The sequence below is a fragment of the Thermothelomyces thermophilus genome, chromosome 2 (genome assembly GCF_000226095.1).
Source record: "Thermothelomyces thermophilus ATCC 42464 chromosome 2, complete sequence".
Lineage (NCBI taxonomy): Eukaryota > Fungi > Ascomycota > Sordariomycetes > Sordariales > Chaetomiaceae > Thermothelomyces > Thermothelomyces thermophilus.
In genome coordinates this window covers 2,753,032-2,773,316 of record NC_016473.1, presented here as the reverse complement: position 1 = coordinate 2,773,316, position 20,285 = coordinate 2,753,032, and the positions used below count along the sequence as shown (strand labels likewise).

At 55.9% G+C, this 20,285-nt stretch overlaps 7 protein-coding genes across 7 annotated transcripts; 4 read left to right on the top strand and 3 right to left on the bottom strand.

The window, feature by feature from the left end:
* Positions 1-5: 5 nt before the first annotated feature.
* Positions 6-476, top strand: MYCTH_2301506 (uncharacterized protein). The gene has a single exon (XM_003661683.1). It carries the CDS (start codon positions 63-65, stop codon positions 300-302), a length of 240 nt encoding a protein of 79 aa, XP_003661731.1. The 5' UTR covers positions 6-62; the 3' UTR covers positions 303-476.
* On the bottom strand, positions 477-5,340 carry MYCTH_2301503 (uncharacterized protein). The gene is made up of 5 exons (XM_003661682.1): positions 5,058-5,340; positions 4,660-4,979; positions 1,587-4,593; positions 1,193-1,531; positions 477-1,139 (listed from the first exon to the last, which is right to left on the bottom strand). The coding sequence occupies exons 2-5, from the start codon at positions 4,896-4,898 to the stop codon at positions 651-653; spliced, it is 4,074 nt and encodes a 1,357-aa protein (XP_003661730.1). The 5' UTR covers positions 4,899-4,979; positions 5,058-5,340; the 3' UTR covers positions 477-650.
* A 1,997-nt stretch (positions 5,341-7,337) lies between these two features.
* Positions 7,338-8,759, top strand: MYCTH_2301500 (uncharacterized protein). Its single transcript, XM_003661681.1, has one exon. It carries the CDS (start codon positions 7,540-7,542, stop codon positions 8,581-8,583), a length of 1,044 nt encoding a protein of 347 aa, XP_003661729.1. The 5' UTR covers positions 7,338-7,539; the 3' UTR covers positions 8,584-8,759.
* MYCTH_2301499 (uncharacterized protein) lies at positions 8,760-9,673 on the bottom strand. Its single transcript, XM_003661680.1, has 2 exons — positions 9,399-9,673; positions 8,760-9,342 (listed from the first exon to the last, which is right to left on the bottom strand). The coding sequence occupies exons 1-2, from the start codon at positions 9,511-9,513 to the stop codon at positions 8,936-8,938; spliced, it is 522 nt and encodes a 173-aa protein (XP_003661728.1). The 5' UTR covers positions 9,514-9,673; the 3' UTR covers positions 8,760-8,935.
* A 1,191-nt stretch (positions 9,674-10,864) lies between these two features.
* On the top strand, positions 10,865-12,694 carry MYCTH_2077959 (uncharacterized protein). Its single transcript, XM_003661679.1, has 3 exons — positions 10,865-11,858; positions 11,932-12,006; positions 12,056-12,694. The coding sequence occupies exons 1-3, from the start codon at positions 11,025-11,027 to the stop codon at positions 12,152-12,154; spliced, it is 1,008 nt and encodes a 335-aa protein (XP_003661727.1). The 5' UTR covers positions 10,865-11,024; the 3' UTR covers positions 12,155-12,694.
* A 779-nt stretch (positions 12,695-13,473) lies between these two features.
* On the bottom strand, positions 13,474-16,770 carry MYCTH_46431 (uncharacterized protein; the record flags this gene model as incomplete). Its single annotated transcript, XM_003661678.1, has 4 exons — positions 13,474-15,486; positions 15,559-16,323; positions 16,496-16,600; positions 16,657-16,770. The coding sequence occupies 4 exons, from the start codon at positions 16,768-16,770 to the stop codon at positions 13,474-13,476; spliced, it is 2,997 nt and encodes a 998-aa protein (XP_003661726.1).
* A 976-nt stretch (positions 16,771-17,746) lies between these two features.
* MYCTH_2301494 (uncharacterized protein) lies at positions 17,747-20,107 on the top strand. The gene is made up of 2 exons (XM_003661677.1): positions 17,747-19,681; positions 19,761-20,107. The coding sequence occupies exons 1-2, from the start codon at positions 18,051-18,053 to the stop codon at positions 19,975-19,977; spliced, it is 1,848 nt and encodes a 615-aa protein (XP_003661725.1). The 5' UTR covers positions 17,747-18,050; the 3' UTR covers positions 19,978-20,107.
* Positions 20,108-20,285: the final 178 nt, after the last annotated feature.

The following is a 20,285-nucleotide window of genomic DNA, read 5'->3' as shown; positions in this document are numbered from 1 at the left end:
AATATCAATAGGCATGTGAAACAGGGGAATACGTCGAGCACCCCACGGGCTCACAAGTAGTGATGACGGCCTGGGCTCTGATTGGCCTGATGAAGGCCAACTACCCCGACAAGAAGCCCATCATGAAGGGCATCAAGCTTCTCATGGAGCGCCAGCAGCCTAACGGCGAGTGGCTGCAGGAGGCGATCGAGGGCGTCTTCAACAAGAGCTGCATGATCTCGTACCCCAACTACAAGTTCACATTCCCCATGAAGGCCTTGGGTATGTTTGCGCACAAGTACCCTGATGAGACTGTCGTTTAGGCAGTGCTGGGAGAACCCGAGTCAGGAGTGGGCCGGAAGGGATATGTAATGCTTAATCTTGTAATCATTGTGTCTCGCCGAATATCAATTCGTTTGTTTTTCTCGTTCGCTAAGCTAATCCTTGTTTGGCATCCTTCGCATCACCGGGGTTTGTATGTGTGCCAGCGGTATTCCGAGCGAAGAAGGTCCGGCAGTAACCTACCGCAACACGAGCTCGGAACTTAACCCCTGACCAGTCATCAAACTGTCCCGTTCAAGCCCTCGATCAGCCTGTGCTAGGCAACGATTTGCCGGGTCTGAACCAGTCTCGTGCAAACTTTGGATCGTGCAGCACCAGCAAGGTACTCCCTATGGAGCGGAGGCATCATCTGCCGGATCGACAGCCTTGCTCTCATCTCTGATGCTCCTGAGCTGGGTTGCGAAGTCCCTATTGACCCACTCCCAATAGCTGGTCCAGACTTGGTTCGACCCGGCGGCGGCACCAGCAGCAGCTTGAGCCCCGGTCGTGTTGAGGGCACTCTTGTTAAGCTTGTCCCCAAGCAGGAGCGTGAGGCGTAGCACTGACTTGTTGGCCTCCTCTTGCTTCTCAATCTCTTGCTTGACGGCGTTGCCCTTGAGCTTATGAGACAAGGTTTTCCGGAAGCCCTCGGCGATCGAATCGAGTCGCCGGACAGTCTCATCAGGGTCGAGGTAGACCAACTTTGAGACCATCAAGTTGCAGAGGGCGCGGATGTCATTGTCGTCGGAGAGGCCGGCAACAATACGGTCATAGAGATCAATAATACTCACACGGGAGAAGGCTGTCTCCATCAGCGCATAGAGAGTCTCGTACGCCGCCTAAGCACAGTACGTTAGCAGGATACCGAGACCACGAGGACGCGCCTACGCACCTTTCGCACTTCCAGGCCGTCGTCAATGATATGTTTGAATGGGCCCATCTGCACCTCGCGGATGAGCTCTGGCTTGATTACTGTCTCGTTCATCACAAACGGCATCAAGTGGTTGAGGTGCGCCAAAACCAGTTCGGGCTTGTTGTGCGCTGCTGATGTGAGCGTGGACATGGCGTGGCGCCGAATCTCCATCTCGTTATCGCCGAGCGCGATCTTGAGGAGATCAACAAGAGAGTTCCTGAGATATGCATCGAACGCATCGTTGTCGTCTGGCAAGGTATACCGGAGAGCCTGGACTGCGATGGCTCTTAGAGCAACCGAGGTGTTCTTGAATAAGGACTACTGGTGTGTTAGCACAGCAAGACATCGTTGGCTTGAGTGACAAATAACTAACCTCCAACTTGGGCATGTACGTCTTTGGGTCGATAATAACCATTCGCCCAACGCATTCAGCACAAACCGCCTTGTTGTCCTCGGTCTCGCTGGCCGCCAGTATCTGCTCCCAGATCGACATAGAGAACTCGCCGATGTTGGTTGAAGAGACGGCAACTTGCTGGAGAATTTCCTTGATCGACTGTAGAAGCATGTATTGCCTGCCACCCTTTTGCTGCATTGACTGTAAGATTACTGGCAGGTAAACAGAGACATTACCCGCTCCAGCCCGCCCAAGGGCGGCAGCCGCGGCGAGTGTCACCTTGTCGTACTCGTTGCTGAACTGCTGCAGGAATAATGTCGGTGGAATTGGGAATCTGTTGCCGAGGCGCAACCCAGCTTCGCCAATGACAGCTAGCGCAAGGCTTCTTCGAGTCAGGTCTGACGAGTTGTTTTCGATTTCCTGGACAAAGCTGTCAAGAGTGACTCCGGCGGAATCACCGCTGGCCACCAGAAGTGTTCCAATCACCTTTCCGACAATCGAGGGGTCGCCTCCGACACCGACATCCTTGAGGAACGCCCCCATCAGAGGTTTTCCGTGCCCAGTTTGCCCCGCCTGGGTGACCAGAACCAACAGAGAATCGAGAACCGTGCCAACGACAGTGGTCTGGAGCAACCTGCAGAGAGCGTCGATGAGCTGCGGGTTCAGAACGATGCTCGGCATGTCCTGGGTAAGACGAGCCAGGGCAAGAAGGCCGGGGCCAAGCAGCTGAGCATCATTGTTGTTGATCACAGGGGTCAGCGCATCTACGACTGTCCGCACGGTGGCCTCATCCAGGGCACCTTTGGTAGCGGGCGACAAGGTAAGATGCTTCAGTGCCATGACACTTGATCCTCTCAGGGCACGATTCGACTTTCGCAATTGGGATGCCAGCTCAACAACCACCTGGCGGGTCCAATGCGGCTCGAACTGAACAGCATCCGCTGACATCGCGGCGGCAGTATCGATGGCGCGCACGGCAGCTAGCCTCGTCGTCTCGTTCTTCAGTCTCTCGAGAAGGCAGGTAAGCGAAGCCTTGCGCTTCTCATCAGGTAAAAGAGCCGATCCCTCCGTGCCGGTTGTTTGAGCTAACAGTGTACCGAGAGCGTGGATCGCCTTTTGACGAACCTCGGCGTCCGCGTCGTTGGCAGTCGCCCCATCGATGACGATATCATACAGCTTCTGGAGCTCATTCTTGAAGTTTTGGGCCGTGGATCGAGACCGTGGTGGAGTGATAGCCTTGATCAGCTCCTCGGCAGTCTGCACGGCCTCTCCCGAGATCTTATAGAAACGGTCATGAGCGACTGAAACAACGCCAGCGACGATTTTAGACAGGTGAGGCTGCAGGACGGCTGACGAGTGTTTCTTTGAGATGTCGCTGGTTAGACGAAGCGCCTCAATCCTGAGAGTAGTGGCAGTTGCAGAAGCACCGCCGCCTGTAGATGACATAGACGCAGAGGTAGATGCAGCGCTCGATGGCTTGATTGCATCAATGACAGGATCGACAATCAGGTCGAAGTATAATTCTAAACCGCCCCACTGCACGCATACTATATCGTCCAGGAGCTTGATGCATGCCTGCTTCGTCGGGATGAGTTTGCCCTTGAGCAACTTGGTCAGGGATTTGACTATGGCTGGGGTCAGTCTAGCCAGCTCGGCACGAGGGCCAGTTGCCGGAATCTTTTCCTTAGTAGGTGAAGTGAGGCCGGTGCCGGACAAAGTCGTTGGGTCCAAGGAGAGGCCAAAAGGGGAAGGGCCGCCGGCACTGCTTTGGCGCCGCCGCTTCCGACTGGCAGGTGGCTGGTTCAGGTACTCGCTCTGCACACCGTCGGCGGAGAATTGGGGTAGCACTCCCTCTCCAGTCTTCCGTACAAGGAGCGACATTCCAGAGAGCACTTCAAGACGAACGTTTTCCTCTCGCTCGTTGAACCTTTTGACCAGGGCTGGAGCCACAGTGCCGTAGAGCACCCCGCTATCGAGGAGGTCGCCGCTGCTCCTGGTCGAAATAATGGTGTACAGCCCTTTAGCCGCGCACCGCCGAACTTTCCAGCTCGCGTCGTCATCGTCATCAAAGCCTCCAGCGGCCTCAAACTCGTCATCTTCCTCAAACTCGTCTTCGTCCTCCTCCTCGTCTTCCATTTCCTCGTCTTCGTCAAACGCATAGTTTGGATCGTACTTCAGGTAGCGGAGGCAGGCATCGATGGCTTCGTTTGTGAAGGGACGCATTTGTGTCGGACACGACGAAAGGAAGGCTTCCAAGGCGACTAGTGCTGCCTCGCGAACTTCGTTGAACTCGAGGGTCGCCCCTCCGCCCTCGTTGATCTCCTCAAGCTGTGCCTGAAGCTCCTCTTCGCTCAAAACGCGGAGAACCAAAGGTGCCAACTCCGCAAGGTGAAACCCGAATCGGTAAGGGATGGACCGAGCCATGGAGCCTAGGACCGTGATGTAAAGTCGGCGAGTGGAATCCTTCAGCTGCAACTGGCCCAATACCCCGGAAACGCGCTTGATGAAAGCAGAGAGCAGTTCGTCGGAAAGATAGTGGGCGAGCATCGAGATAGCAACAACTGCCCTCTTTTTAACCACCGAGTTGCCTCTGTCTTTCTCAAGAATGGTAACGACGGCATTATGAAGGGCCTCAATCTCAAACGACTGCAGCATGGGCCCGAAGCACCGGACTACCTCAATGAGTACATCGACGGAATCGGAATTTGGATCTTCGGGGTCGAGTAGACCCGGGCTGGACTTGCCGGGTGGGCCGGCACGACCAAGAAAGCGCGGAATAAGCACGCGGCTAAGACTAGAATATGCCTCGTTGACCTCCTTGGACGGCGCCACGCCAGGCACTGGGCGAGGCAAAGCCTCTACCACGGCTCTGATCGCCATGGATGGGATGGAGTTGTCGACCGAATTCTTCAGTTTCAGGCTGCAGAGCTTCTCCATCATCGGAGCGATTAATTGCGGGGTGACCTTCTTGACTAAAGGGCCGAGACTGCAAGACAAGGTCAGACTCCGCCAGTACTCCCAAGAAACGACTCTTATCGTTGGCTCATCTTACCATTTTATCGCCTGGTTCTGAACCTCGCCGTTCTGATCGTCCAGCGCGCGGACAACATGGTCGACGGTCCGAGCCGCCGTATTGAAGTCGTGATTCAGGAAGTCGTTTTTCGCAGTGTTGAATACCGTGAGTAAATCGTTGAGAGCCATAAACCGGAAGTCGGGGTCGACGTCGGTGATTTTGGTCAGAAGCTGGCTGACCGTCTGCGGGGTCGGGTTTGCCGGGAGGGTAGTCGCCATGATCGTTGATGGGTAGGATCGACGCAGATATCACGATTTGATGATTATCCAGTAATCTAAGAGACGAACAGTGATGCCTCTCTGGTGAAAGCATAGATTCGCAGTCAGCGGTCCAAATACGCCTTGTTCCGTCCACGTCTAAAGGAGCGGCAGACCTACCTGCGGGGTGCAAGCAGCAATACCAGGTCAGGTTTTAGAAGCTCATGTGACCACGCCAACAACCCCGAATAAAAAGAATTGAAATACCAGGGGATTTCCTCCACTGGCCCAGCAGCTGTTGTGTTGGGAATACCTTCGCTGTTGACTGTTGACGGTTGTTGGTGTCGGTTCCCGTTGCTCTCGCCGTTGCACCTCCCACCGATATCAGGCAGCCTCAAGGTGCAATTGCGATGTGGGGAGACCTACTCCGTACTTCCTTCCTGTGGGGCAAGCGTAAGTGAAGCTCAGGTGGGGCTGCGGGGTTGAAGTGGGTTCTTTCAGCCTCCATGCCACGGAGTAATCGGTAATACTCTGTACGGAGCTATGGAATACTGGGTACAAGTCCCTGCAGAACACCACACAAGCTTGGATGCGAGGCACTGCATGGAGATACGTTGCTTTTGTACCAGATTCAGTTAGTTCAATGAGTTATCTGTTGAGTGAGTTGATTAATACGCAGCGTTTCGCAATAGTGTGCTTTCGCCTTGGCAACTTCGCACTAGCACTTCACCTAAGTTGGCGGCTCTGAAAGAACTACCTTAGATACGAACTACGTATTGCGCACGGGGAATGTAAAGTAGTGTGACTCCAGTCTGGAGGATTCCAATAAGTGGGAAAACCACGCGGACCCGCTACCAGACTTGGGTCCCTTCAACGTGAGCGGGAAGTGGTGCCTATGATCTGCATTCTGGTGTCTGCGCGATGCTTGCCTGACATGATGGCACCCTGAGAGTTGCTAACACTTCATTCGGACATCTGTCGTCCAGGAGTGGACGAGTAGCCGTTAAATAGGGAGGATATTTGGAAGAAGCTTTGGCTAGTGATGCGTCTACCTGAACTCCGTGGATTCTAAGTCGCGAAATACGTCACTGGACTCCTCCCCAACCTTCCATCCCCATCCATGTTATAACCCCCCCCCAGGCCCAGTTCAAGACTTGGTTCACAACTGTCTCTCAGAACTGCCAGAACCCAGCTCTGAGCCTTCCCGAGACACCAGACCAGCTACGAAACATGATTATAGGCAAACGCTCGCTGCTTCGACCGAGTGCTCGGCTAACCAGCGGCTTTTCTCGGCCCTCTTCGCTCGGACAAATTGCTGGTAGGAGAGGCTATGCTAGTCTCCAAGAGCGCATTGCGGAATCCAATGAAACACCATGGTAAGCTTACGATGGCGTCGTGTTACAAGCAATATATTTCTGTTCAGTGACATTCTTAGGCCGGAACTGACCATTTGTTGGGGCCCGATCTGTACAGGCAAGTTGCTGCTGTTGCAGTCACGATTCCGGGTCTGCTTTATCTTCGAAGCAAGAGCCGCGATGCACAGCCTAGGCACGGTGAAGAGGTTCATGCTCAGTCCTCAGAACCTGCTCCAAAAGAACACAAGTCTGCGGCCAGTATCAAACCTGACACCACAGCCAAAGCTGAGGAAGGCATTCAGAAGACCCAAAACGTCAACCCCACAAGTTCAAGCAGCAGCAGCAATGTAGAAGACTCCCCAACGCCGCCCGAATCGAGTTCAACCGAGGCTCTCGCAGCGACCTCCCAAACGAACAGCTCTCCTGAGGTAAGCGAGTGGCGAGAGTCCATCAGTGGTCGCATTTTGACCATTCTAACCTCACATCCAGCAAGCTGAAGAGGGTACCAATTCGCAAGGCCCTTAACGGTTTGACAAATCGAGAATTAACAACGCTTGGATATTCGCGAACAAAACTATCAACCGAGCTTCCGAATATTTTGTGCAGCTTCAAACAACTTACTAGTCGATTGAGGAATGTTCTCTGGCCATTGTTACGGAATGCCCACCCTTCGTCATTCCTTTGAGCAAGCTGTATCCCGTACAAGCATCTCGATCTGTCAGGACATGGGCAGTCTTGGCAAAGCTTTGTGCAAGTCCCGGCCGAAGGATTGGTTATGATGGTCCTGTGCAAACATGTTTTGGATCTCGCACAGCGGAAAGAAGAGGCATGTAATTTTCAACAGAAATTAATAACTAAATTGAGAAAAGACGCCGTTTTCGTCTGTTTATCAAAGTTCTCCCCTAATAAAGCTTGAATTGTCCTAGAGGGCTCTTCTTGGCCGGACCTGTGCTGTTGTATGTATGTAGTCCGTACAGTACTGTACCTAGTCAAACTCCATTACCCCGCCCCCGCGTTCCCACTCCAGCCATGATCTCGCGCAACCTCAGCGGCAAAACTCTGCCCCGCCGTGAATCCGAAACCACTGCCCCCCCCCTCCCCCCCCCCCGTCCATTGCATCGCGATATCCAACATCGGCACTGCGTTACCTCTCTTTTGCAGCGGGGGCGACCAATTGATTCCTTCCTCCGGCGACCACCTCAGCAAACCAACTTCAACCTGATATTGATCAACCGGTCCCCAATTCCGAACGAGAGAACCAACAGTGGGCCTCGAGAATTTTCCCTAACCCACCACCCCCGTCCACAATGGCCACCCCAAGCGCCCCCCGCACTACCATCAAGGTCGGCACGCGCCGCTCGGCGCTCGCCCTGCGCCAGACCGAGCTCGTCATCGAGACGCTCCAGCGCGCCCACCCGCACCTGACCTTCGAGGTGCACGCGATGGCGACGATGGGCGACCGCGACAAGACGACGCCCCTGCCCGCGCTCGGCAAGGGCCTCTGGACGTCGGAGCTCGAGGCCAAGCTGGCGTCGCGCGAGCTCGACGTCGTCGTGCACTCGCTCAAGGACATGCCGACCTCGCTGCCCGCCGGCTGCGTCCTGGGCTGCGTGACCGCCCGCGAGGACCCGAGGGACGTGGTCGTCTTCAGCAAGGCGCACCAGGAGGCGGGGAAATTCAAGACGCTCAAGGACCTGCCGCAGGGGGCGGTGGTCGGGACCAGCAGCGTGCGCCGGGCGGCCCAGCTGAGGAGCAAGTATCCCGGCCTGGTGTTCCGGGATGTGAGGGGTAACATCGAGACGCGTTTGAGGAAATGCGATGAGGAAGGGTTCGATGCGATCATTCTTGCTGCCGCAGGCCTGCTAAGGTTAAACTTTGGCGAGAGGATTGCTCAGTACCTCGATTCGAACACCGAGGGCGGTGGTTTGCTGCATGCCGTCGGTCAGGGGGCGCTGGGTTTGGAGGTGCGGGAGGACGACCAGGAGATGAAGGAACTGCTCAAGGCCGTGGAGGATACTCCCACCATGATCGCGTGCTTCGCGGAACGGAGTGTCATGCGGACGCTGGAGGGCGGATGCAGCGTGCCAATTGGGGTGGAGACGGCGTGGCTAGAAGAGGAAGAGGCCGGCCAGAAGAAGAGGAAACTTCGCCTCCGAGCGGTGGTGGTGAGTCTAGATGGCAGCCAGTCTGTCGATGGCGAGAGGATAGAGGAGATCGACAGTCTCGCGCAGGCGGAGGCTATGGGCAAGGAGCTGGCCCGGAAACTGGCCGGGATGGGAGCACAACAAATATTGGACGACATCAACAAAGGGCGGGCATCAGGGGCGGCCCTGAAGGTTGGCGACGCATGATAAAAAGGTAGATTGTGTACCGTAGTAGCCAAGAGACCGCGATGGTCTTGAAACGTGCTATCTTCTCTCCGCTCGTCAACTCCTGGCTTTTATCTTGCTCCCTGGAGCAGCCGTTGAGAGCGGCTTCTGTCTGTGTCACGATCTGTCATTGCCCCCTGTTGAACGCCCGTTCGAATTGAAATGCTCGAAACCGAATCCCGGTTGCCCCAGTGGCCATGTTTGTACAAATCCTTTTTAGGCCCCTGCGTCTATCAGGTTGAACTGTCCGAGAAAACCATGACCCCAGCGCTTTCAACGCCCTGCCCTTCCCAGCCTTGCCCACCGTAATCCACAACTGCCGGGAGGGGACCCTTCAGTGATGACCCTCTTCGGCGGTGAACTTCTCGTACTCAGCATCATCCAGCAACTCTTCAAACTCTTTCAACCCTTGCTCGGTGAGCTGGACCTTGGCAATCCAGCCGCCGCCGTGCGAGTCGTCCTCGGCAACCTGATTGATGGTGCCCGGCTTCTCCTCCAGCACCAGGTTGACCTGCGTGATTTTGCAGGAAACCGGGGCGTTGATGTCGGCAGCGCTCTTCACGGACTCGACGGCGCCAATGGCGTCGCCAGCCCCTACCTCCTTGCCCTCTTCGGGCAGCTCAACGTAGACGATATCGCCCAGCTGCTTGGCGGCATACTCGCTGATGCCCACGACGCCCGTCTTCTTGTCGGCAGAGATATCGATCCACTCGTGTTCCTTGGTATATCTCCTTAAGGCATCTCGAAATCGGTCAGCAGCGATCACTTCAGATAGGCTTATCTTGGGGCATCCTCACTCGAAGCGGTGACGGAAAAGGAGCGGGCGGCGACGCCGCGGGAAACCGAGCTCCTGACAACGGCAGAGAAAGCCGTGGGCCGGGCGACCCTCAAGCACCGAGCAATTGAAGCCATTGCAGAAGATGTGGGAGGTTGCTGGGAGAGTGGTAGCTACAGATGCTTGACGCGGGATTAGGGCAGTGAAATCGAATGACGCCGCCGATTGTCGAGGCGCAAAGATCTGCCCCGAGCGCCCGGCAATCGCCGGCCAGTAATTGAAATGTTGACTGCCAACCAGTCACAGCCCGGGCGGGGGGCCGAGGTGCCGAGCTTACATAAACTTTCAAGCTTTCTGGTTCTGGACCCTCCCACAATGTAACCATGGAGCCTATGACAGCACGTCGGGATGGGGACCGGAGCGACCCCGCGCCCAGGAGGGCCGAATTCCATTGCTGCCCGGGTGTGTGCTCTGTGTATTTAAAAAGTACGGAGTGCATTTAACACGTATGCTGCGTACTTGGTTGCTCCCATCATCCATTCTCCGTAAATAATTCGTCGTGTTCTGCGTGAAGACTCTATACCCGTCCCAGGAAAGCACCTAATCTTTGAGATACAAAAGTATGATATCCTGTTTCGATAGTAGGACGAGTGCCAGCAGTCAAGAGTGGTAAAGGTTCAGATATGAGATTGTTTGTTTTACCTTGGGTGTGTCTGATTGCACAGCAGCTCCCTCCTCCGCAACTGCCCACAAAATTGAAAGTGCACTGCCAAAATACAGCCACAAGGGAACTGCATGCCTTTCTCAGCTGTCATGCCATTAATTCGCGTCGCGTTTCTGGATGAACGCGTTGCATGACGTGCTGCAAACCATTTACAGCAAACCACGAACTGCCTAGTGTATGTTAGAGAGCTGTGGCTGCTCCAGTCGGGACTTGCCCCCCTGCCGTGGCACCAATCCCGGGCAGGGTGGGTACAGTACACTACTTCGGGCACACCTAACTGTGGTGGTAAGTCACTTGAGGGTTCAGCCTGCCCACTCAGCTCCGTAGCGACTTCGATAAGGTTCCTTCTCTGCCGCCTGCTTGCCAATTCAAAGTTCGAGGCACAACGCTCGAACGTCGCGCAGTTCCAGCATTTTTATTACTTTCCGATTGCCATCAGCAGATCCGACCAGTGCTCGAGTGCGCACTCGACCGTCCCGCAGTCCTTCCTGGGCCGGGTGACCGAGCGAGAGCAGCTGGCGGGACACAGACAGAGACGAGAGAAGGCAGCGTGACAGAAGGCCCATCGATCCGGCCCGGCTCCGCATCCAATCGCCCACTGCGCTACGACGGGTGAGCTTCAGCTGCCATCACCCCTCGGCCGGGATTCCTCGACATCGCCATTTGGCAAGCCCAAGCTTGACACCCCGCCCGCCAGCCCGATTCCTCCGTCTCATTACGCTCAACCCCCTCCTCATCAGACGAAGGCCATCCGTGCACGAGCTCTACACAGTACTTGTCGGCCTTGGCGCTTCCAGGAACGGGACGTCGATCGTTCGAGATCCCGTCCATCATCGCACCTCGGTCATCTCCAGAACCTGGATATTTCCCAACTTTCGTCGGGCGCTCCAGCCCATCACCTACGGCTGTGGCAGCGTGGACATCATGAAGCAAGAGCAGGCCATAGCCCCTACTCCCGCCGAGGCCTCCGATCTCTCGAGTGCTCCGGCCCCTGCCCCTCTGCCGGCTGATGGGCCTGATGGGCACGACGATACTCTGGGTGGATTGGAGAGCGAGTCGCACCAGGCAGTACCGGAACACAACATGCACGAACACAACGGCTACCATGACCAACCTCAGGTTCAGTCACAGCCTGCCGATCCCAGCAGCATAAACAGCTCGGCTCCTACCCAATACCCAGCCGATAACGTGGACGGCGAACTGACAGCTCGATACGCTACGCCGCCAGTCTCCGCGCCCGCGATATCCCGTCCTCCATCCGGCCTCTCGGGACAGGGTACGGCTTATGGCGCGGATCAGGCGTCAAGGGCGGGCAGCAATGGGCCACAGACTGAGGCGCAAAATCCTGGGCGCAACCATGTGGTGATCAAGGTCGGCATGGTGGGTGATGCTCAGATCGGGAAAACAAGTCTGATGGTGAAGTATGTCGAAGGGAGCTGGGATGAAGATTACATTCAGACCCTGGGCGTCAACTTCATGGAAAAAACGATCAGCATTCGGAACACCGAAATCACCTTCAGCATCTGGGATCTGGGCGGCCAGCGCGAGTTCGTTAACATGCTTCCGCTGGTGTGCAACGACGCGGTGGCCATTTTGTTCATGTTTGACCTTACCCGGAAGAGCACGTTGAACAGCATCAAGGAGTGGTATCGCCAGGGACGGGGCTTCAACAAGACGGCTATCCCCGTTCTTGTGGGGACAAAGTACGATCATTTCGTCAACCTGTCGCGCGAGGAGCAAGAAGAAATTTCAAACCAGGTATGACCGGATAAGGGGACTTCCCGAATCGTCCTTAGTTTCGAGTGTTAGTTACTGACTAACGGTGCGGTAGGCTCGGCGGTTTGCAAAAGCGATGCGCGCATCACTGATCTTCAGCAGTACCAGCCACAGCATCAACGTACAAAAGGTACGTCGACCATGCTTGTCAGTTGCTGAACCTTGCTGACCCGCACCAGATCTTCAAGATCGTGCTCTCCAAGGCCTTTGACCTGAAATGCACCATTCCCGAAATCACCAATGTTGGGGAACCGCTGCTTATTTACCAATCCTGCTGACGTCTGTTTGGCCACCGTGGACCAATAATGAGGATTTTGCCGCGTTGCCAAGGGAACCCACAGCAGGACACCCCTGCGGTTTCCTCAGAGCGAGGAGCTCCGAACATCCAGGCAAACTCAACCACCGACACTACCAAATCGAGTCGGACGAGGCATTTTCACACAGGGTCAGACAGATCCGATTATCACTGCCAACCCTAGGAAGGATTTAGAGAATCGTTCGAGACTCATCTCTCGTTATGTTTTTTTCCCTTTGTAACTATGCGAAACGGCAGAGATGGACAAGACCCAGCTGTTGGGGAGGGAGAGAGGGACGGCATGCATTGCCACAAGCACTGGGCGTGGCGCGGCTGGGAGTTGCGACTTGAAAATACTTCGTACATCCTCCCGAGGTCGAGGGAGAGCAATGGAGGGCCACATTACCGGCATGTGGACACACTGGGTTCTCCAATGTATTGGTCATCCAGCGTGGAGGTAGACAGAGGGTTGTTTTGTCCTTGTCTGTATTCCGCAGTTCTAATGGAAATCTTTAAACGTCTCATCTTCAGGGTTCCCTGGTGGCTTCTCGGGAGCCCTCGAACAGCCGGTTGTTTAAAAAACGATGGTTTCTCGCCATGTAAGCAGAGTGAACTGCAGCTGGTGTCGGGAGCCTGAGCCACAAACGAACCAGGTTTCAACCCCTATCTGTAGCAGCATCAACGCCGTGACCAGCTTGCTGTCAGTGTGAGTCGACGAAACCGAGTTCGAGCTTTGCCTCACTTGTGCCGGCGGTCTCAGACGTCTCAGACTCGGTCCGATGAGTGATCATGGCGAGACATGAGAGGCATACTGTTCCTTCGTGATTCTGTTGGAAAGAGTAAGTCGAGGAGGGTTAGTTTTATCGAACCGATTGTTGGATTCTCTTCACGACTGCTAGGAAGGTGTAAAGGGTTTTTGAGCTTCGGTGCACCTGGGCGATATGACGTTCGTCTGGCGCTCTCGTATAGATCCGGCCGTTGTTCCCGTCTCTTGGGTTTCAGATGACCCAGCGGCTATGCCCAAGTGTCCACCTAACAGGGGCGCTTTGCCTAGAGGTGTCCCGCAGTGGCTTGATAAATCAGATTCCTCTGAACCAAGAGTGCATGCTCCTTTGGCAAGACTGTACCTAAATAACGCCGCTTGTCGTATCCTCGGATTCCGCTTCCTTCCAGTCGTCTTACTCATACATGCGAAGCCTGCCCGCCCACATCGTGATATCCCAACTCGCCCTGCTGAGTCCCAATTCCATGCCCCAGAGCCTCCTTTCCTTGACATGTACCGACGTAAGCCCACATTCCCACTTAGCTATTCATCTCTCCCTCCTCAATAAGCCTTCCCAAAATAAGACTTTGTATCACCAACTCATCGCTAAGCGTTCGAATCCTCTTCATGGGAGGCCCTACGGCCGAACTTGCTACCGATCCCGCCCTCTTCCTCTTCTTGCCGCCCACTGACCCTCTAGCAAATAGCGCCTCCTCATCCGGTTTTCCATCCACGTACACCCAATCAAACGGCTGCCCGCCTTCATCGGCGGCTTTTATTTCTGCCCTTGCCTGCTCGACACTATGGACCCTCGTTAAGGATGCGCCCAACACCCGCGCCAAGAAGACATAGGCCATCTTTCTCTCCTCCAGGGACTTCTTCACCACGGCGAGGATCCTGCTTCCCTCTAGCAGCTTCTCGCGCCGCCCAATGATATCGGCGAGGCTGGCTGTTGAAGCGTCGTACGGCGAGAGGCTTCTAGACCGGATGGCGTCACCGAGGAAGGCCGATTGGCCGGCGCAGAGGAGGTAGGGCGTCCAGTCGACAAGCTCGTTCCTCTCGAGACAAGTCGTGACCCAGCGGGCTGCAATACACGGCAATCCGAGGGCCAGTGCTTGCATGTACTTGACCTTGCGAGAATGCCCGTCAGCTATCAGGGCGGTGAATCCCGTCCTACGGCCCTCGGGGGTGAGGCTGATCTCAGTTTTTGCGTCAGGCGTTGACGCAGGGCTGCTGGATGGAGTCTCCAAGGACAAGGGCTCAAAAAGCTCGTCGAAGCCATGTTCTAGGATCCTGCCGCCGGCTTGTTTGATCCGTTTTTGGATCGCGATTGAGAAGTCCACCCGGGATTTGTACTGATCGTTGCTCTCGCCGGGCTTTCTTGATTGAAATGATATGGCGAACGCCATATTGTCAAACAATTTTTGGTCTCGCATGGTCGGCGGTTTCATGACACCGCCTCCCGACCGCGATGCTGATCTGGACGTAGACATCCGAGACACGCGCAAGCTTTGCTCGAACGTCGGCGTTCCGGATATTGATCGCGCAAGTTCATCAGTCGAATTAGAACCCCTCCGAGTTACCCTCGCCGCCTGTCTGAGGCTTTCAGTTGAACCTGTTTTGATTACTGGCAGTCGCCCTCGCGCATCGCGTCTCTTTGTCTGAGCAGCGGCTGGGGAAGAGCTGGCCGCTATGGTAGACCCTGTTGGAGAATCCGGCGGAGCAGTGCTCGCACTCCCAAGGTAATTGCTAGACGGAAGCTGAGGTGTTGATGTTAGATCACTAAGAGTCGAGGACGAACTTGGCACTCTTTGGTACCGTCTTCCGCCATTGCCCTTTCGGGACCTTGTGCTGAACGCTGGCGGAGAGGACCGAAAATCTCCTGTCGACCCGACTGCTGACGGAGCAGGTTCGCTGGACGGTGCTATCGCCGGGAGGGTGTTGAGGATTTTGCCGGTTGGACTCGTCTCCGGGATGGCGTCTCCGTTAGACGTGCCTTCGTTGTCGGCGCCTCGGGCAGCTAGAGGGCCCGACATGGTTGACGTTTGCGTACGCTCAAGGAGCATGCTCGCTATCGGATTGCTAGCGGAAACTGCCTCATCTTCTACGTCCGACTGAGTCGAGTCTTCGTCCACCTGAGGCTGATTCTTCACAGGCTGCGGACGATTCTGCCGAGACATTGTCTGGGCTTCAGTAGTTCCGGAGCACTGAGTTATCGGCTCATGGTCATAAGATCGGACATATGCCTCCGCCTGACTTGTTCGCCTACGTTGACTTGTCGCGGGGACCTCTACGTCCTCCGGCTTTGTCGGTCGCGGGAAGGTAATGGCAGTCAGTTGCCTCAGAGCTGCTTCCTTTTTATGCTTTGCTCTTCTCCGTCTCAATATGGAGTCGTGCGAGTCCTCGTCCTCAGAATTCACAAGGTCGGTCCCAGTCACGGATGTTGACCGCCGCTCTTGAGACTTGTGCATTGGCTCATATGAAGTCATCGGTTGGTGACCCGACCACTTGCTGGCAAGCCCATCGTGAGAGGACTCTGGGACAACGGGATTCTCGGTCGAGGCGGTATTCTCCGGGCTGCTAGCTCTGTCATTTAACCTTGAAGAAAGGGTGCCCGGAAGAACATCCGGGCTTGATAGGATATCGTTGGTGGGTGAAGAACGCAGGCCACGAGCCTTCAATGGTGATGACACGACGGGCTTCGGAGAGATTGTATCGCCAGGGAAGTCAACCGGCGAGGGTCGTGACGACGTAGGGCTGGCATGCTTAACTGGAGACGAGGATTGCGTCCCTCGAAATAGTTGTGATGTTGGAAGAAGCTCGGATCGGTTGTGCCGAAACGGATTCTGAGGCGGTGCCGGGGTTTCCGGCAGATCTTGGGTTGGGGACTCTGTTTTCTGCGAAGTTGCATGCTGAGAGTGGGCAAGATTGCCGAATTGCACAAGCCCAGAGTCGTCCTGAGCCGGGGAGACGGCCTTAGCGGTAACAACGGTGTTGGCAAAATCGAACGTCAGACCAGTGTCTTCGCCATTCACGTCACGTGGTTCCGGGGAATTCCTCTTGGGGGGTTCCGGTTCCTTGGGCGCTACGTGACCTTGCAATAGAGGCTGGTAATACTTGTCGTAGCTGCGGCCAGCGTTTGATTGAGTGGAGGCCTGGGTCGAGTCCATGATCCTCCTCCGCGAAACGCCGTCAATCGCGGCCGAAACGGGAAAGGTGTCGGGGAGGTTCAGGTGGCCCGCAGCGTCGCTCTCATTCTGAGCATCCCAGTCTGGTCGGACATGAGCACGCAAAACACCGTTTGGAAGACCAAGGTCTTGGGACTCTGGCACCGACGAACGCCGACGTTGCTCGGTGATTTCGAAGCGCGTACCCCGCGTCTGATGGAGCTGGTCAGTGCATCCATGATTCGACACAGAGGCAGGTCGAGGCAGGGGTGGTTTCGTGTAGTTGGACTAGGTCAAAACCGTGTGAAGTAACTCACCTCTTCCGTATCGGCGCGGAAGCGAAACGGCTCTGGACCTAGTCATTAAAGTTAAGAAGATGCGAAAGGAAGCAAACCTCAAAATCGGACTTACTGCTTTTCCCGGCTGCGTCGCTGGGAGGGCAGCTTCGACTGGGAGAAGGGAGGGATATCGCTTCTCCTGGTGCAGGAGAGGTGCTCCTCTACAGCGTCCAATCATCAGCGTGGCCAAGTCCCCGGGTGCTGAAACCGTCCTTACCAGGCCGACACCGAAGTCCATCATGAGCCTATGCGCCACCAACAGGGTGTCTTGCGACTCATTGGCCCCGTCTAGCACGGATTCCTCGGTTTGCGGTGAAGTTTTGGGCGGCATTTTCAAAGGCGCCGCAATCGCACTGTCAATGCAGTCCGTCATCGATGCCTGGCGGCATTGTCTGCCGCCAGATTAGCAATTAGTGACTGCTCCCTGAGTTAGTGCTAGAAAAAGAATGATGACCATGAGAAAAAAAAAGTACATTCTTTGGGTGAGAAAGTCAAAGTTGGTCTGCATCCAACATTGAAAGTGCTTGGTCCCCCCATCTTCGATTTCTCCCGGCTCTCTCACTCTGCTCCGGGCAGGCGCGACCTGAACGCGCTGTCACGTGATGTTTCAGTCAAAGGTTCGGAGGAGGCGATGGCGTTGGCACAGGGTACGGGCTAGTTACTGTGTAGGTAGGTAACCCTGCAAAAGCAGCTAGACCTTGGAGCTCCTGGATCTCAGGGCAGGCGACAACCTGCAGCTCCCGCGCGGTCTTCTTGGATTCCTTTGTCCATTCGAGGGGCAACGGCCACGATTCTCATCAAAAATTTCAACAAAGCCAATTATCGGCGTAGCGCATTTCCTTGCATGTCTCCCCGGGTACTCTATTTGATCCTGCGTTGCTCCGTAATAACAAAGGGGCAATGCAAGGCTGATGAAGAGATGAAAGGCACCTTTTGAGACGTGGGTCTCTCGCCAGCTTCCTCTTGCGACTGTTTTGGTGGCCCTTGCGGGTTGTCGTGGCATTCAGATGCAGTTGCGGAGCAGGCCGAAATGACGGTTCCTTCTATTTGGAGATCCCCCTCCCGCCTCCAGTCCTGGAATTTCCCAGCAACATTTCAGCAACATTTCACACGATCCCTGACCTGTGTCACTCTCTCAGATCGAAATCCTCGGGCAGCTGAAGCAGCAAGCCTGCGATACTCTGATTCTTCCTCCACAGTGCCCTACGAGCGGCTCCTGGTGGTTCCACAGGGAGCTCTCGCACTACGATCGTTCTGCCTCTGGCGGCATTGACGAGAATTGCCCCGGCCTCGCTTCCTGAACGCCCAGGGAAGCATCGTCAACAAAAGCGACCCATCAGCAAGGAAACGAAACAGCGAAACGACGAAACGACGAAACGACGAGCTGACGGACCCTGTTGCCCTTGTTGCCCTTGGACCCACGCAACCCACGCTTACCGGGGACCGAATCCAGCCAAACCCCGTTCCCCCAAGAAACCCCCCAGAAAACCCCCTAGCTCAGCGAGCGGTCAGGGGCGCCTTCACCAATCACAACCAGGGTCTGCATGAATCGGGAGAGATGAGGTTTCCACCCGCCGTTGTCTCGGCCTGAATTGCTCCATTCTTTTTCCCATGACCTCCTCGGTCCTGCTGCGCATCTGCTTCGTCTCGGCTTGCGCCAACACTCTTTTCAACGCAGGCGACGCCCACTCGCCCAATTCCCACAAGGCTGCTGTCGTCGCCAGAAGAACGACCCGTCATCACGCCGCCCTCCTCACACACTGCCTACCCCGACGCTCACTCGCCACCCTCGCAAGGCCCGGTCGCCGGCGAAGGATCCTGCCCAAGACCTCACACTCCTTTGACACGATTAACACTGCAACGAAGCGAGCCAAGACAGCTCGCCGTGATCCGAGGGAATTCAAAGACATGGACGAAATGGTGCTCCTTCAGCGAAGTACGGATCAGACTATGCGCGACGGTGCCTCCACCCCCGAGGAGCGGCATCACCCGAATCGTGGGGGTAGCCGGGACGATAGCAAGCCGCGGCGGTTTCCCGACGATCCTCTATCGTCTCCCGCTTCTCAAATGAACGACCTCATTGAAACACGCTCCGTGCGCTCCGCCTCCACGGCATCTCGGAACACAAACAGGCTATCCCTCACGTTACCCATTGTGCCAGCTACCGCCTATCCCTCACGGACGGCTCCGGTCTCTGCCACATCATCCGCGTTCCCACCAACCCCCCTCGACACTCCTGCTGTGATGTCCCCGGTTGATCCAAACGACTTTATTACCGCGATAGCAGCGCAGGAACGCCGCGTTCTGGAACTAAAGGAGGAGCTCAACCGTGCCGAATCTGACCTTGCACGGCTGAAAAGGCAATGGGCGACCCACGAGGCGTACAAGAAGCGGGCGAATCGGCGAAATGTTGAGCCCTTAGCCGGCCTTGGGCCCGCAGCGGAATTGCAGGATGAAACTGCAATCCGACGCAGCATCGAGCTGGACAGAAGAAAGGCGCTCCTCACTCAGCAAAACCAGCAGCCGGCTCCTGAAAAGAGCAGAAGGCGAGTGTTCACCGGGAGCCACACGCGGACTCTGTCCCTGTTGTCTCCGACGAAGCCAACCGGTACCTTCTCTTCCAACGATGACGAGCCTGGGAGCAGCAAGCTCGGGTCCGATAACCGCTATGCCCCGGCCGCACCCACTCACCTCGCCAAGCGAGCAACCTGGGCGGCGGCACGGTCAACACAGACGACCGGAGTGAAGCAGCTCGCGGAGGACCTCAAGACTGGGCTGTGGACGTTCATGGAGGACCTTCGCCAAGCAACAGTGGGTGACGAGCCCATTACCGGCCAGGGCACATACATGCGAAGCCGGGACAGCAACATGAGGTCCGCGGCTACCGGGAGCAGCGATCAGGACACCATCCGCGCCTCAGCCAACTCGCGGCCGCGAGTGCAATCCGCCTTTGACGAGGCAACAAAGGCGTCAGAGACAACAGAGCAACTGGAGAACGACGAGCGCGGATCCTCGCGGTCCAGCGCCGTCCGGCGCTCTAAAACTGACGCCACCACGCGCCCCACCAAGCGCTTCTCCTGGACTCCTCTGACCATCGACTCGTACGACGACAATGACTGGTCCAACTGGGATAGTCCAAGCACGTCCTCGCCGCGCTGGAGCGGCACCACCGTAAACGGTGACATCATTCCCTCCGTTCCCGAGAAGCGCGCCGACGCCGACGAGACCGAGAACGCGACTCTGTACGCCCCGCCCGTCCCCCCGCCCTCTCTCTTATTCTTCTTTTAATCTTCCCGCATACTGATGCTTTACCTGTCACAGTAAGAAGAGCTTCTCTAAACCTCGTGCCGCGCGCTCTCCTTCCCCCCCGGCAGCCGCCGGCCCGAGCAAGCTCGAGGACCTGCTGCCCCAGGCGCTGAACAAGCTGTCGCCGAGCAACATCAAGCGGTCAGCGGTGGATTTCATGAAGGAATGGGAGCGCAGCCTGTCTTCTCCCGCAGAGATTGCGGCTGCTGCGGCTCGCGAGAAGACGGCCTGAAGAAACGGTCGAGTCCTCTTCTGTCTACAAGATTTCGAACGAAATAAGAGTTGGATGCGACATCCAACCTTTGTTGGCTTCATGGTTCCGGTTTGTTAGCGTTGCTGTTGGTATGACGAAACTCGGTACGAATAATTCGAGTCTACGAGTCCGGTACACAGACCAGACGGGTGGCTCGGTGTTCTATTCCCTCTGTATCGTCAGATCGAGGGCCGGCAAAGTCGGATGTTGATCCAGGAGGATTAATGATAATGACTAGATGAATCTTATGAATGAGAGATGTCAATATTATCACCTGATTCACAATG